Source organism: Telmatherina bonti (assembly GCF_933228915.1).
Source record: "Telmatherina bonti genome assembly, chromosome: 12".
NCBI classification, from domain to species: Eukaryota; Metazoa; Chordata; class Actinopteri; order Atheriniformes; family Telmatherinidae; genus Telmatherina; species Telmatherina bonti.
Genome location: NC_136610.1, coordinates 28,578,151 through 28,594,747, shown reverse-complemented (window position 1 = coordinate 28,594,747; position 16,597 = coordinate 28,578,151). Strand labels below are relative to the sequence as shown.

Below are 16,597 nucleotides of genomic sequence, written 5' to 3'. Positions count from 1 at the left end.
GGAGGGGATTTGCTGATCTGTTAATTAGATTACTGTTCCTGCCTTAGTGCCTCTGTGTTTCTATCCAGTTAATGTTATGTCCATAAAAAGGAAACTTGATCCATTTCTTCCTCATGTGACTCGTGGTATTTTTATTAGAATTTCTGACAAAGGTGACAGAAATTTACAATAGCTGCTGCCAAAGATGGCTTTTGCCTCAATTTTGGTTGTTTTTTTATGCTGGATTAGGTGAGTTTTTACTCTGTGCTTATTAAACACATTTAACAGTTCAATGAGCTGGGGAGTTAAATAATTTTGTCTTTTTGCAGCCTAGGTTATGTTTATGGAGATGAAAAGGTTTACTCTGACAACATTACACGCATTTTGGATAGACTTTTGGACGGTTATGACAACAGATTGCGACCAGGTTCTGGAGGTAATTAAAACTTTATATACTAAAGCCTGGCTCCTGAAGTATCAACCAACTCAGATTTAAAATTTCATGAAACAATAATTGCAAATAAAGTCTTATTGAGATTATTTTCTCATTATGTCATAAAGCAAAGTTTTACTCAAATTATAAGATGGAAAACGTACCAAATGTTGAAAGTGAAAAATATTTATTTATTTATTTTGCATAATAGAGTATTCTTCTGCATTTGTAAATAGCAAAGTGAAATGTGTTCACAGTTAATGAATTCTGGAAGGGTTCCTGAGCATCTGCAATGCTGTTTATTACAGAATCATGACTGCATTTAACAGTATTGTCAAAAAGTGCAAAGATTATTGATCTTAAATGTTCCTTTTTAGCTATATCATTTGTGCACAGAAATGTTTCCAAATTCTCTGATTTTTTCATATAATATATTGTAAAGTACTGAATATTTAAAGTATTTTGATATCTAATCATATTACCAACCTGTTACCAATTAATCTAATTAGTTGCAATATATTATGGCAGTTCTTTCATTTCTTTACCAACAGCTTTTCTAGCCTTTTGTTGCTAATTCCAACATTTTCAGATATTTTCCTGCCATCAAATAAAGATGAACTAATATTTATTGTGAAATACTTTCAACAGTTGATGTTTTCTATGTTTAATTTTGAATAAAATGTTGGCTTATTAGAGAACATCATTCTGCTTTTATTTACATTTTACAGCATCCCAACCTTTATGGAAATTGGGATGTGCATTGAACATTAACTACAGGACTGTTCTTATTTCTGTATTATGCATAGTTAATTTGCTCATTTCTGTGTTTCAGGTGGTGTTACAGAGGTGAAAACAGACATATTTGTCACCAGCTTTGGACCTGTTTCAGATGTTGAGATGGTAAAATACTTCTCCCATGAGATATGTGCTGACTGTGAGAGATGACAGTGTTTCAGAAAATCAGCCCGATGGGCATTCTGCCATGAAAGTATCTAATGAGCTTTAATACGTCTGACCAACCCCATAACTCCATTATTGTTGGCCTCTAAATCAATATGACAACTTGTCAGACAATGGGAATGGCTGAATGGATTGATTCATGACTATATGCAATGAGTGGCATCCATCACAGCTCATTGTATCTCCTGACCTTTCATTGCATAATGAAATGCTTCATGAGTATTATACATGCACATCTGGTGATGTTATTATTTTTGTGTTTGTGCGTTAGGAGTACACAATGGACATGTTCTTCCGTCAGATGTGGGTTGATGAGCGGCTAAAATTTGAGGGCCCCATTGAAATCCTGCGTCTGAATAATCGCATGGTGGATAAAATCTGGACACCAGACACTTTCTTTAGAGACTCCAAGAAGTCCATTTCCCACAATATGACCACACCCAACAAGCTGTTCCGTATCATGCAGAACGGGACAGTCCTCTACACCATGAGGTGATCAAAAGTGTTTTGTTATTAGACATTAGGGTAGCTGATATACTGCATGCTTTTGAGACTGATTCCCACGTGTTCTCTTTTAGACTGACAATTAGTGCAGAGTGTCCAATGAGGCTGATAGATTTTCCTATGGACGGTCATGCTTGTCCTCTTAAGTTTGGAAGTTGTGAGTATTAAAGATTTGTTTAGCTGAAAAACAATGACATCATCTAGTGCAGAGGTCACCATCTCCCATCCTGCAGATTTTAGTGTTTTCCCCACTGCAACACACCTGACCAAAATCAATGGCTCATTGACAGGCAGGTGCAGAAGATGACAACATGTTGTTGGATAACTTTTCATTTGAATCAAGTGTGGTGTACCAGGGAACCACTACAACCTGCAGGATGGTAGCTTTCAAGGATCGGAGATGGTGACCCCTGATTTAGGGAGTACTTCAACAAAACTTTGAGCATGTTTCAATCTTTTCTTGATTGCATTTCCTTTATAGATGCATACACCAGCAGTGAAATTATTTTCACTTGGAGGAAGGGGCCAGTAGCTTCCGTTGAGTGCCCCAAAGAATCAATGAGTCTTCTTCAGTATGATCTGGTGGGGCAGACTTTGTCCAGTGAGATATTAAAGTCAAACACAGGTAAGGCTCACAATCAGCTATTAGATTTCACTTCTTTTAGGATTGCTGTCACATAATTTTATTCACACATGTAAGTTTGATTAAAAATTCTCACAAGTTAATGAATCTTTAAACTAGTTAAGTTTTAAAACTAACGATTTTTGCAGATGAGTCCTGCACAAGAGACCAGCATAAAAGCACATGCTTCTGCAGACATCTGAGGTGGCAAAGTAATTGTTTTTAATACAGTATTCTTTGAAAAAGGAACGACAGGGTTTAAAGTGGAGGCACTGGCAGACAGGAAGAAGGTTTATATTGAGAAGACAACTAAACACTCTCCTGGAAGAAAGAGGAGCAGATAAAGCAGAGTCCAAAATTTAAAACATTTAAAAAAACATAGCATGAGAAAGCTCTCAGTGTGTGTGTGTTTCTGCATGATTCAGCATGTTTTGAGTCAGTGCATTTCTGCATCTGTATCTTTTAGAGTGAGTAAGTGAGTTTAGCACTTTAACGCTGCATGCTGTCCCTCCAATCCCCACCTTAGTCTTTCCTTAATTTGCCTTCTTGATAGTATCCTAATTTCAAATGCCTGCTGCACATCCTCCTCCCTCTCCTGTCCTTTTTGCTTCATTATCTTCCCTATTCTCTATTCCTGACAGTCACATTGTACCTTACAGTTAGCAGACCACTATCCTTCTGATCGCATCAGTATGGCTATATGTTTCTGTAAACAGCTATTCAATTTCAAGGGCAGGCAAGAGCATTCAGTCTGTTCCCCTTTTCTGCCCACTTGAGCTGCTTTCTTCACACATGTTTTTTTATCTTGTAGGTCACTACTCCATGCAGGTGGTTCATTTCCATCTCCAGAGAAAGCTTGGTTACTACCTCATACAGACCTATATCCCTCTTATCATGATCGTTGTATTATCACAAGTCTCATTTTGGATTAACAAAGAGTCTGTTCCAGCTCGCACAGTGGCAGGTATGCCAATCTTCCCAGTGTCGTATCTCAACTAATGTGTGTTATTTAGTGTGACATTATAATCTGTATGCATGTGCTTTCCTTTAGGCATCACCACAGTGCTGACCATGACCACGCTGAGCATCAGTGCCCGACAGTCTTTACCCAAAGTAGCCTATGCAACAGCCATGGATTGGTTCATTGCTGTGTGTTTTGCCTTTGTTGCATCGGCCCTAATTGAATTTGCAGCAGTAAACTACTTTGCTACCTTGCAAGTCAACCGTCTGAGGAAACTGAGAGCCAGACAAGACAGGCTGGAGGTATTGGCTACCGGTAGCGAAGATGATGACACAATTTCGGTAAGGAGTTATATTATTGCTAAAAGCACAAAACAACTCAAATATCTCTGGGTTCATTGAGACATGGGTGTAGAAAATTTCTGAATTGACATTAATTCAATATGCATCTTCAGAATCACAAGTCAAATATTTTTGATTTATGTATAAAATTGATTTATTATTCACAAACATCTGAGTAAGATATCCATTTTTAAGAATCTCACAAACTAACTTTTTAGATGGAGTTTACAGGTCTACTGTATATATAAAGAAGTTGCGTAAAGCCTTTTGTCATGCCAGGAGAGCTGATGAATTACTGATGATTTTGTGTCTTTTGGGGAAAAGAGGTAAAAAGTGAAAACAGAAAAGATAAAAAAAAATCTGTTATAAAGCAATAATGTGAAACCTTTGCAACCTGCTCTTTGTCACAAATGGAAGATTTACTTGATCATGAGCTCTCAGTCAGCTGCAAAACTAACAGGAAGGTAGGCTAAAATAGACTTACTATACACAGGACAACGAACAGTGATGCACATTTGGTTTTGATCAACAGAAACAAGGTCAACCTTTTGATTAAACTCCTGAGTGAAGGGACGCTGAATAGAACTGAATAAAATCTTACCTATTAATTTATTTAATTGGGGAGCCACAGAAGACACAACATATAGTTCTTGTGGAAAAACACAACTCTCTTTTATTATTAGCAAGAATGCAATATGATATTCATGACCATGTTTTCAGTTGTAAATTCGATGAAAATCTGATTGATTTGTTTTTGTAACATATAGTGAGGCTATTTTCTAACTTTTTCTAACTGCAGATTTATTATGCCATCCCATTCTTTCTTCTGCACGCTTGGAAGCAGCTTGTAACGGCATTTGGCTGTGTTGTAATTCAGTGAGCGTTACTTTAAAGTCATGGTTATGATTGAACACTGAATTATTCTGGAAGTTTATATTTTGAACAAATATGATGAGAGGGTGACATCCCAGGAAGAACAGTTTCGCCCACCATTACAGGAAACTAACGCTATTAGCTTAAGCCAGTATAATAATAAGTCTTTAAGTGAGACAAGGAGTTTGAGAACAGGAGAAAATGGTTCAGCAGGCTGATACCTCTCACCTCATATATTTAGTCTAGCTAATGCTATGCTAAGCGCTTGCAATAGTAAGCAACATGTGAAATTGCAAAAAAATCTCAAGATACTGTGAATGTTATCGGGTTGCCTGTTGAAATTGCACATGCTTTTAATAAGGATATGAAAAATGGTTACGAATACTTTCCACTCTTCTCTTCTCTCCACCTTTGTTTTCTGGTGAAGTTTAGATAAAAAGTTGATCAAATTACCTGGAAAAAGGGTGAAATTGAGATGATCTTACTCAGTCTAACAAAAGTCATATAAACAAGCTATTCAGTCCCACATTACCCCACATTGCTCTGTGAGGGTAGGTTAGCCAGAGATACATTTTCTGTCTCTAGAATAGAGACATGTTTCATGAGTAGTTGGATTTAATGTAATTAATCAAACGGTCACATTCCCCCTGGTCTGTGATACCATGACCTTGTTTAATACAAGGATGGGCAACTTGGTCTTCAAGAGCCGAAGTTTTGCAAATGTTGGGAGATTCCCTGCTTCAACACACCTGACACACATAAGACCTAATTAGCAGACTTGGCTTGACATCAAACTCTGTAAAAGTTCTTAACAGGACCAGAGTTGCCCACCCTGCTCCAATACACACATGTCTGGGATTACAAAAGGGTTTGGGGCACAACTTTTGTTTATGATTGGTCTTATTTTTTTATGATGATGTGAAAAGTAAGGAGCTTGGGAACAAAATTCTTAGGAAACATAATTTTTTTTTTAGAAAATATAAATAAATAGTTTTTATTTAATATTTCTGTCTTCATTCATATTTTTTATACAATATTTGTTATAGCAGCATTGTCTGTAGTCCTTCTTTTCTTGTCCCATTAACCTAAGTAAATAAATTTCAGTACATTTGATTATGTGTTGATTTAATGGAAGCAGAGAGCTTTCCTGTATCAAGATAAAAGATTTGATATAATCTTCATTCATTCATTATCCGAACAGCTTAGTCCGATTAAAGGTCGCGGGGAAGCTGGAGCCTATCCCAGCAGTCTTTGAGCAAGAGGCAGGGTACACTCTGGACAGGTCGCCAGTCCATCACATGACATAATCTTGGAAATTGTTAAAACATTCTTCTTTATTTTCTTTTAATTTGCAGTGGTGACATATGTTTCCCATTTTGCTTTGCCAGTGAGAAATGGACTGAGGTGTTATTTTAGAGGCGGGCTTACAGTGTGTGCATGTAAACATCCTGAAGGCGAGTGAACCCCACATTCAAAAAAACAGCCTCAGCGTTGGCATGATCCTTACAATATGGCGAATAAACAAACCTTATTGCTCATAAGTCAGAGCCAATGCCATGCTGATGTCACCATCACATCCCTTATAATGCCTTCCCTCTCACCTGACATGTAGCTTATAAAGAGGCAAATAACAGATTAATTAGAAGTTGATATATTTTTCTAAAAAAGATATATTTTTAGAGTTATTATTTGTGTCTTTTAGAACCCACCTGTCTACAAGAAGAGAAACAAGTTACCATAATCAGAAATTTAGAAAAATAGAAACAACTGTGTTTCTATTTGTAAACCATTTTCCATAAATTGAACATCTTCACATATTTACAGGTGTATTAGACTAGTATATATTTCATTACCTATTCAGCCTTGTGTTTTTGAGTTTTAAAATAAACTTGCATGAGCTAAAACTGGTGACGGAGATGCAGGCCCTCCTTATGCAGTTATGCTAATGATGAGCAGAGATCTGACAGCCTCAGACACAAATGCAAAAAATCCTACCACCCATTGGTCTTATTCTTTGTAAATGTATTTCCAAATAGATGCCCTGTCTCATTATTCTCTCACATTAAGGGCACACCACACATTAAATAGTAAAATGTGCAGTTGTACTGCTCTTTCTCAAGCTATAGGCTTTATGCTAATACAGTAAGCCACCACAGCGTCCTCCTGGGATCTGTCTCACGTGCAGAGCTCATGGTTAGATGTTTTAAAAATAGCTTCAGTGTGAGAACAGAGAACAACTCCAACACTGCTGGCTGCATAATCTCCCAACCATCCTCCTCCCAGAAAACTACCTGCTGGGCTTGTGATGCCGGAATACCATTATTGTATATTAATATATATGTACAGTATATCACACTGGAGAAACTATATGACCCCTTTTTTCTTTCTTTTACATCTTCCTTGCCCAACCCCATCTCCTCTCTCACTGAATCTCCTCCAAATCATCCCCAACCCCCTCCCACCAGTCGGACAGCAGCCCTCGGGAAGGCCTGAAAAGGAGAAACCACTCAGTGAGCTGCAGTGAGCCAGGAGATAGTCCGCCTGTGGTGAATTTTCTTCAGCAGGGTTCAGCTTTTCCACAAATCCCACAGCTGGCGGGGACCAGTCCCATTGACATGTATGCCCGCGTCCTCTTTCCCTTGACCTTTGCTCTTTTCAACCTTGTCTATTGGTACATCTACCTGGTCAAGGACACCATGGAGAGGCCCAGGTAAAAATCCACATCTTAATTAGTTTTATACTTTTTACCACACAAAATCATGTGAAAAGTTTGGATACTTTTGGTCAAAAATTTCTGAATTTGAATGGCAAATAAGTAAAAGATGATTTCCAAGGCCTAAAATTGATGATGAAAAGAGTTTCAGTGATACTACTTTTTTTTTTATAATTGCCATTTACTGTCTAAACTGATAAAACAGGAAAAGAGGAAGCAGCAAAGTTGAGTCAATACTTTGTTACAAGTCTTGGTGATTTTCACAGATTGAAAACACACTTTGAAACCAGCTGAAAATCTAATCACTGAGTGATATTTGTTTACAGTTTCTTAGCTAATAGAGATTGTCCATTTGTATTTCAGGTTTTTTTTAGTGCAGGTTTTATCTTAAATGTTGTCAATGTGTTTGATGGCGTGTGAGAGTCATACCAAAACGTTTACGGGTCTTGGTTAAAGGTTATGAGCACAAACTTCTGCACACTTTTCTTTTTTCTCCAAATATTATCGTTCACTGTGGGCACATTTCAGACTGCTCGACTCTTTCTTAAAGACCGTATTTGTGCAGATAAGGCTGTTCAGTATAAAAGAATGTCACCACTCCAATGTGTTCCCAAACTTCTTGAGGGGAATTTATATTCAGACTGAGATTTGGACATCTCTCAGTCAATTCTCTCTAAAGGTTTTTATGGTCAACATCTAACATGACCTCCACAATTAATACTGATCATCAGATGTCTATCTGCTCTTCTTTATTGCTGGACAATACATTAGTCTTATCAGTTTTATTATGTACATAGTCATTTTTAAATGTTTTTTCAACTGGGACAGTGTTTTTACTTCCACATCATACTGACCTGGTAAAATTAGAAACTAAAGGGAAAAAACTCCTTATGTTATTTTTTTCAAAGTGTTTCCCCCATGATAACTTCGCAGTTATAAACTTAAACCTTTTGAATGTTATGTAAGAAAAATTGTGTGTAGATCTAGAAAGCATCCCATGAGTAGTAGTGCAAATGGCAGAGAAAGACTTAGAGGGCATCCAGCATCCTCCAGATGAAAAAAGGAGAATAATAATCCAAAACTGAATGAAGGGTGTGTTTGTATCTCAAAGAGCCACAATCCTGTCTCTTAAGATAGCTTCTGGAGCAATAACTACCCACAGTTTTTTGTCAAAGACTTTCATCTTGGCAGTAAAGACATCAATAATTTCTAATGCTGAAACAGCCCCAGGAGTTGTAGGCAAAAAAAAAAAGAGAAGAGAATGATGTTAGGTGGCATCGTTGCTGCAATGGCGCCAGCTCTCTGGCTTTTATCATCATCTTAGAATTACAATACAAAGAGGGAGCTGAGTGTTCAGTTTATTTGGGTAGGAAGAAATGCATAAAGTTTTCTCATCTTTCTTATAATGTTTACCTGCAGACTGGCAAAGTCCCCGTTTTTAATAACATTCTCTCTTTAGAGAATAAGACCAACCAGAGTTTATGCTATATGTTAACTACATGAAGCAGCGACTTTCACTTTCTGCTTATGAGCGAGCCACTTTTCCAGCATGCAGTTCCATGTCCAAGAAGGAGAATGAGAGATAGCCTGGAAAAAAAGACTGCAAGAGGAAGAGAGAGAGAGAGAGAGAGAGAGAGAGAGAGAGAGAGAGAGAGATGTTATGTAACACCAAGGAGTGCAAATCTGCTCATCATGCTTCTCATGTTCCTGTCAGAGAATTTTTTGTGGTTGTTTTGTTTATAACATTTTATAACATTTTGCTGGATAACCCCATCCCCATTATATTCTTTCTCCCTGGTGCTACTTTTTAAAGACTGAGACAATCAGGAGGAGCACAGGAGCAGCGTTGGCTGCACTGCAGATAGAGCATCTCTGAATGAGGAAGCTGAAATTTTTCTGTGTTATCTGCTCACATTTTTGCTCTGCTGCATTCTGGTCTTGCAGGGATGTGGATGTTGAAAGCTAGGAAGACTTGGAGAGAGGCACATGCAGCCTGAGAGACCAGCCAGCTTCACCTCACACTCCCTTCTCCACGAGCAGGCTCTCAGCACTCACCGTGCTCTCATCTGACAGAGGAAATGAATCAGAAAGTCATTTATTCTCCGGCTGCCTAACTATTCATTTCACAGGCTGTGACCACTGCCCACTTGTGTTCTGATCAGTTACTGACGAGCTGCTCTTCATGGGCCCACGGCCACTTTAAACTACACCACGTACAATAACAACTTCTCACGCTGACACCGACGCCACACACAAGCAGGATGCTCAGACACGCACTTAGACACACAAACTAGGAAACACATCAAAAAGACGGGGATGATATAATCTATGATGGCTGTAACTGCTGGTGATGCAACAGTGAACCAATGCTTTCAGAAGCCTGCCCTCTACAGAAGCACAGCTCCCACTACAACAAGATCAAAGACAGTTTAGAAGAGGCTTGCATCCCTCTTTGCAGCTTCAAAAATGTGCTCAAACCTAGGAAAATGAATTGTGGGACTGTATTTTCCATCCCACCTTTCTGCTCTGGTGCTCCCCTTGCAGTTTCTGATGTACTGCAGGTTCTCTGGAAACAGTGCAGGGAGGAGCGGGATATGATACCCATGTGTGTTTATTGGTATTTATTTTCTATTTTTCTGATGTTGGAGCATGATTGTTGGAGTAAAGATGGTCATATGTTAAGAATGTTCTTTTGTGATACATATTTTTTTTTCTTTTTAGCTGCTTCACATATCTAGTAAAACCAAAACAGGAAAGAAACTTGCTCTTAACTTAAGGTTAAAGCAAACACTGCATCCCATTGCTTGACCTTGTCAGGATATAGTCAAAACCCAACATGTAATAAACAGAAATAATAAAACAAGCCTAAAATGAAGGACATGGTTGTGCTTTTACTCACTGCATTAATGTGTGTTTCTTCATTACGCACAATCACTTGTCCCTTTAATATTTTTCTCTGCAATGGAAACTGCTCATCCACCATCATCTGTCTCCACTCTTTGATCTTGGGTTGGCTGCACGCATGCGCCCCTCATTGGATCCTCTGCACTGTTTGGAGTAAGTTGGATGTGCGCTCTCCTCACTCGCATCCAGAAGCCACCTCAAAAACTGTTGCGATGGGGAGGACCAGGAAAAATCACTTTGGGATTTTGACTTTTTCCTTATTGGTGACTTTCGTTTGGGCTCAAAGGTAATGCTGTTTGCTTTTTTCTGTGCCATCTTGCACGTCATGTTACCGCTGTTAAAAGCACACCTAGTGTGAAATTAACCAGTTATTTTACCATGCGCCCTTTTTATTCTCTCCCCTTCCTTAGTGTCAAGGATATCAAAGATCCGAGCAATATGCCTCTGGTAAAAGAGACGGTGGACAGGCTGATGAAAGGATACGACATTCGGTTGAGGCCAGATTTCGGAGGTAACGAGCAAATTGAAAGCGGAATGTCATGTTTTCACGCCCTCCTGACGCGTGATACACGTTTAATGAATCGCAAAATCTGCTTTAATTTACATAATCACCCCTTCACAGTCAAATAGGCCTTACCAATTAGGCTAAGATAAATGATGTGCATATTCCGTTTGATGAAGGGCTTTTAACGTGATCGATACCGCTCATCAATGTTTGATTACTCCGTTAAATAAATGAAATTAACAATGTTTAAGCTGATGCGGGTGTCAAACATGAAGATTTCTGCCATACAGATGGTGCACACGTCTCCTCTAGGTGCGGGAATCGGTGAGGAACCTGTGCTCGCATCACGGGTTTGTTAAATTTACATGATGAGAGAATTATTCATGTCATGTTTTTAAATGTCTCCTCTCCTTCGCAGGTGCACCGGTGGCAGTAGGAATGAATATAGACATTGCCAGCATAGACATGGTTTCTGAAGTCAATATGGTAGGTGTATCTTTATAATCATTACCCTGCTTAATGTTTCCAAAATTACCTGGCACGGCTTGCAGTAACCGGCCGCTGAAGTGGGCAACTTAGCCCAGTGTGTGTGAGACTGCATGCGAGGCATCTTGTGAGAGGGCTACATTTGACCATTTTCTCAAACACATCACCCCCCATCCACTTCTCAGTCTCCGCATTTGCAGCTCTGGTGTGTTGCTGCATTTGAATTCAAAACACACACTCACTGGCGCACTCGGACGCACAGCGCCGGCTGCGCGCAAGAAGAGCTGCCAGTATTAAGTGCGTACGTATATGAGCGTGTGAGACTGCCTCAAGGATCGGTGGTGTAATTTTGTTGACACATACACACGTATGCGGGCACACACACTCGCACAGCCTCCTAAACCTCTACGCAGATACCTACAAAATGAAGAAAACCCGTCTCTTCTCCAATCCGGCATCACTTGGCCCCTTTAACTCAGCAACCAATCACAACATCAGCGTCTACGTAGATGATCTTCCTCCTACTAGTCAGATGACGTAAGCACTTTATTAGCAGCCTAAAAAAAATTCTGATTACACAGCTAAGCAAAAAAGAAAAAAAAAAGTGTGTGTGTGGGGGGGGGAGATGAACTTCATGCGTATCTTGGAGAGGACAGGGGGAAAAGTTCATCAGCTCATGCTAGAGCACCACCTATTGATCCGCGAGACAGACTCATCGACCACAACTCACATGAAACTGATAGCAAGTTCCTCAGTGTAACCAAAATACATTAAATAAACTCCAATTCAGTTATAAACTTATGGATCTTGATATATTAAAAAGAACAAACAGCAACAACAACAAAAAGATTTAAAAAAATAGTTATTATGCAGCAATGTTATAGCATTATGAAGAGAGGGAGCTATGCTTTCTGTTATTAATCAAATCATTTTAGAGGTGTTTATTATTATTTTTCTGATCTTATAGCTTCTGATAATGGCTTCCATTACTGTAACTTTTAACTGCATTGAATTAGTTTTAAGTAGAAGCAGAGTATGCAAGTTTGCTTAAGGTGAGAGCGGTCAGAGCTTCTCCTATGATGGAAATTATTTATTTTGGTGAAGCATGCTGCCAGAATGGAAGTGCCCAGGGGGTCCACGGAGAGTTGAAATAGAGCCCCCTCTTTTTCTCTTTTTTTTTTTTTTGTTCCCATGTCTCTCTTTTTCTCCAATCACTATCCTTCCCTCCCACCACTTTGACTGGATCCCTGGCTGTGACTCTGGGCTCAGCAGCCATGTAATCCACCTCTGCCTAGCTCCAAAGGGTTATCTCACTGAAGAACTAGGCATCTAGGCAAGCATTCATCTGGAAAAAAAAAAACACTGCTTCATACATCCGTGTGTGTCTGCAACAAAACACAAAAGTGTGCTAAAACAGTGAATGGCGACTGACGTCATGCAGCTCCCCATGGCTATGAGAGAACGCATTCATCTGTCTCATTTCTCAGATATAGCTATTCCTGCCAGATCCATACAGGCGTCACTCTGATATGATAAATTTAGACAAAAAAATAAAAGATAAAAAAAAAAAAAAACCAATAAAACAACAAACCAGCTCCTCGTGGACTTGTGTTCCACATGTTGTTGTTACCTTGTGAAAAATCCTCCTTGCAACTTACATAACAAATTGGAATCTCCTCCTCCTCTTCTTTTTTCTCCTTGCTTAACGTCCAGCTCCTTTTTGACGCAATAGAGGATAACAGCAGTTGACGAGATTGATCCCAGAGAAATCAATAATATCACCGTCCTCCACGATCATGAGGATGGAGTCGGTGACCTGTGCTCGGTGCAGCGCTGCTTTGATCTTCCTCATCAGGGGCAGCTGCTTTTAAGATTAAAGTGCTAAAGAGAAAAACAACCCGAAGAGGCAAGGATTAAACTGGTCAAGCCACTGGTTGGATGAGAGGTGAAGGTTATTGTGATCCCTTTTTAACATAGCTTTCAGTGTCATCTGTGCACTGGTGGGAGAAAAGGAGAAGCTGCTGCAGATCTTTGGGTTAAGATCCACAGTCTGAGCAACTTGAACCCTTCAACATAATTCAGGTTTTTTGAAGATTGTGGCTCTAAACTCCAATGTGAAACAGTTTGGGTGATCTATTATTGGAAAGAAAAAAATATGAATTATTAAGATGATAAAAGAATAATCCTGGTTTTGTTACTTTAAAAAGAACAATTATTTAATAGAGAAACAGTGCAGATCTTTTCCCTTTTCCAGGTTGCAATGCTTGTTGTTGACTAATCTAAAAAAGAAACCCAATTATATAAAAAAAACCTAAAAGATGTTAATACATTATCAAAACTGCTTATAAAGTAGGATTCAAATCACATTATGCTACAGTGATTAAAAGTAATCTGAAGTTTTGATTCATATTTTGCATCAAAACATTGTTCAGATGTAACAAGGATTTAAAAATTAGGCTCTACGTGCAGTGAATGTTATGACTGTAATTTGAAATATTTGTGAAATAGAAACAAAAGTCTGTGACAACATTTGTATAAAGAGATAGCTGTGTGTACATTTTTATAATCGGCAGGCAAAAGACAAGGTTTTTTGGTACATGAAGTTATTTGGTTCCTGTTTGCAGTAGCTGTAATGACCAATCAGATGCTAATCTAATTGGATATCAGATTATTAAAACTCATCTGTGCTCATAAAAGGGCACGGAGCAGGATTTGCAAGATATAAGTTATTCATGATCTAGGTCTTGACTGGTCACAAAAGAAACCCCCAAAATGTTGGTCACCCTCAAAGATGTAGTAGCTATTAGGTTCCCAGATTATTCATCATGTTGTCCAATTGATACTTTCCCAACCAGAGCCCCAAAACAGAGACAGCTACATTCGCAAGTACCAAAAAAAAAAAAAAAAAAAAAAAAAAAAATCTGATTAGTGATAATATAGAAAAGTTTTGATTTTATAGTGTTTGGATGATTTTTCTAATTATAATGCTTTCGAAAACGTTTTTTCTGGTTGATAATCAGACCATCCAAATCATTTCAAGTTGCCTGATTCCAAACGAACACAGTGTAAGATTGCGAAAGAAAATGGAGGACTTTGCTGGATGAAGTGGAAAGAATATGAGTGGATTTGCAATCAGTATGTGTGTGCGTGTGCGTTTGTGTGCATTTGTGTGCAGGTCTGGCGTTGTGGTGGTGAGCAGGACTGGGTTGCAGACAGCTGCTCGCTCCTCTAATTAAAGACAAAAGCGCCTCTGGTGAAGAACGAACTCTACGTAGCGGAGTGAAACCATTGTGGCATTTTTGTTCTCTGCTGACATGAAGGGCATCGTTGTTTGTTGAAGATTCCTGTTGCCTCACTTTCTGTATGATGGTCATGTAATGGGCTTTTTTGGGTGTGTGTGTGTGTGTGTGTGTGTGCCCGTTCTTGTGTGATCCACAACATTGGGCCATTAGAGTCCCAAAGGTCAGCCATGTTGTCAGGCAATAAAAATGTGCAGGTCAGTCAGCACCGTGGCAGCAGCCTCGCCTGCATGACATTACAAATGTGCTATTCTGAGAGGGAAGTGTCCTCCGAGTCCGAGGTGTGACCACACATCCTCTCTGGGTGGGCTGTGCTGACTCACTGGGGTTAGTGCAAAACACAGCACAGACATGATATCATGACTGAGACCCTCGTTCTACCGTTTATTTCTGTCTTTCTGTCTGTTCGGCTCTGGCATCTCGCTCCATCACTCATCTCCTTTACTCAGCAGCTGAAGTTTGATTTGCATAATGCTGTTTGTTTTTGCTGAAACCACACATCCACGAACCATACCCCGGTTACGGTGCATTAAAAAGTGTTCTGCACACAGGCAGTGCAGCTGATTAAATACAAGTCAAGTCTGTTGTCTCAGCAATGCATCAGTGCTGCATAATAATGCCTCCTGCATCCAATCCATATGTTGAGTATAGCTGCAACATGCACTGCAAGGCAGGAATAGGGAGGGAGCTAAATGAGCATTTTCTCTCCTCATCTTTTCTTCCTCCCGCTTGTTAATTACATGTAAAATACCTGAGGTTGGTGGTTGTTAAGAGGCACTGCCTGTACTAGAATACTGTTCTCTGAATGTTAATTAGCTGGCTGTGAATTACAAGATTTAAACAAACCAGCTGTGGTGGCTTCTGGGATGGAGAAATTAGTGGGGCGTGAGTGTTTCTTTTATTAAGATCATTATCCTGACAAGCACTGGTCTGTCTCTATGAGTAAGGGAGCCTGGCCATCGGATAACGACAGCCGATGGGCAGAGGGAGGGAAACGCCGGCCTTGACGTTTCGGCACAGCTTCTCTGAATTAGCAACCATTTTGATCTTGTTTGTCCTAACTGATCCTGTTCCATTTTATTTTCAGCTTGTGGAAAATAAGCTGTTATTTTTACTCAGTGTTGCCATGACAACACAGTCCTTTTTTTTTCTTCTATGGTGGATCTGGGGAAGTCAAGGAAAAGCAAATGAGGCCTCCTTTTAGAAGGTTTTCAAAACTGGTTGTTTACTTGAAGGCCGAGATTGTTTTCCAAAAGATGTTTGGCATCTCTGTATGATAAATCTATAAATCAGTAAAGAGCTTGACTTTCTGAATTAGTATTAATAACAACTACGAAGAAAAAAGAAATGTCATGAAGGATTTTTGATTTTTGCTTTTTATACATTGCTGCTTTGACTCTGTTGTTTGCTTTCTTTAAGTCTTCAAAAAGGCTTAAGCCAAGAGCATATTGTCCAGAACAGTGTCATTATTTATGCTGAGTGTATGCACAGAGGAAATGAATAATATGTTCTGCAGTATAATTACAGCATAACAGCAAAAGTTAATTCTTATGCTGACTTACATGCATGCTGCAACCTCTGTACAATGTTTTGTACACTGTTGACACTTAATCAGTTGTTTTCTTATTCATTCCTGTGGTTATAAATACTTCATATAATTAATTTCAGGCATAATCTTTTTTCATTAGGGGGTGTGTTTTAAAACAAGGCATATATTAGCCCACTCCCTTTGAAGTCTTTCCTTTTGATGACTTCCTGAATGATTCTGTCAGGCACTTTGTCATCCATTTTGTAACTTTCTTCAGGCTACATGTGGCTAACAGCTTATTTAAAGCACTTAAACTCTTCCTTCTTACTCGTAATGTTTAACACGAGGCCTGTACCTAGTTTTGATTAGACTTCCGACAACAATGTTGACATGGAACAAGGAAACTCTGGTATCACTTAAGTGTCTAGGTTTTGGCTATATTACTTTTAATTTCCTTTTCATTCACTCTTCAATGGTGTTTACCTTTGG

The 16,597-nt window shown here is 39.0% G+C and overlaps 2 protein-coding genes across 2 annotated transcripts in view; both read left to right on the top strand.

The window, feature by feature from the left end:
* Nucleotides 1-184: 184 nt before the first annotated feature.
* On the top strand, nt 185-7,387 carry gabra6a (gamma-aminobutyric acid type A receptor subunit alpha6a; the record flags this gene model as incomplete). Its single annotated transcript, XM_079250162.1, has 9 exons — nt 185-228; nt 309-415; nt 1,245-1,312; nt 1,644-1,864; nt 1,951-2,033; nt 2,358-2,501; nt 3,310-3,462; nt 3,550-3,800; nt 7,139-7,387. 9 exons carry the CDS (start codon nt 185-187, stop codon nt 7,385-7,387), a joined length of 1,320 nt encoding a protein of 439 aa, XP_079106288.1.
* Nucleotides 7,388-10,452: 3,065 nt separating this feature from the next.
* Nucleotides 10,453-16,597, top strand: part of gabrb2a (gamma-aminobutyric acid type A receptor subunit beta2a) — a gene marked incomplete at both ends in the record, with an annotated part of 28,712 nt that continues 22,567 nt past the window's right edge. Inside the window, 4 exon segments of the mRNA XM_079249506.1 lie at nt 10,453-10,488; nt 10,491-10,576; nt 10,701-10,801; nt 11,214-11,281. Coding sequence (XP_079105632.1) covers nt 10,453-10,488; nt 10,491-10,576; nt 10,701-10,801; nt 11,214-11,281 — 291 coding nt within the window.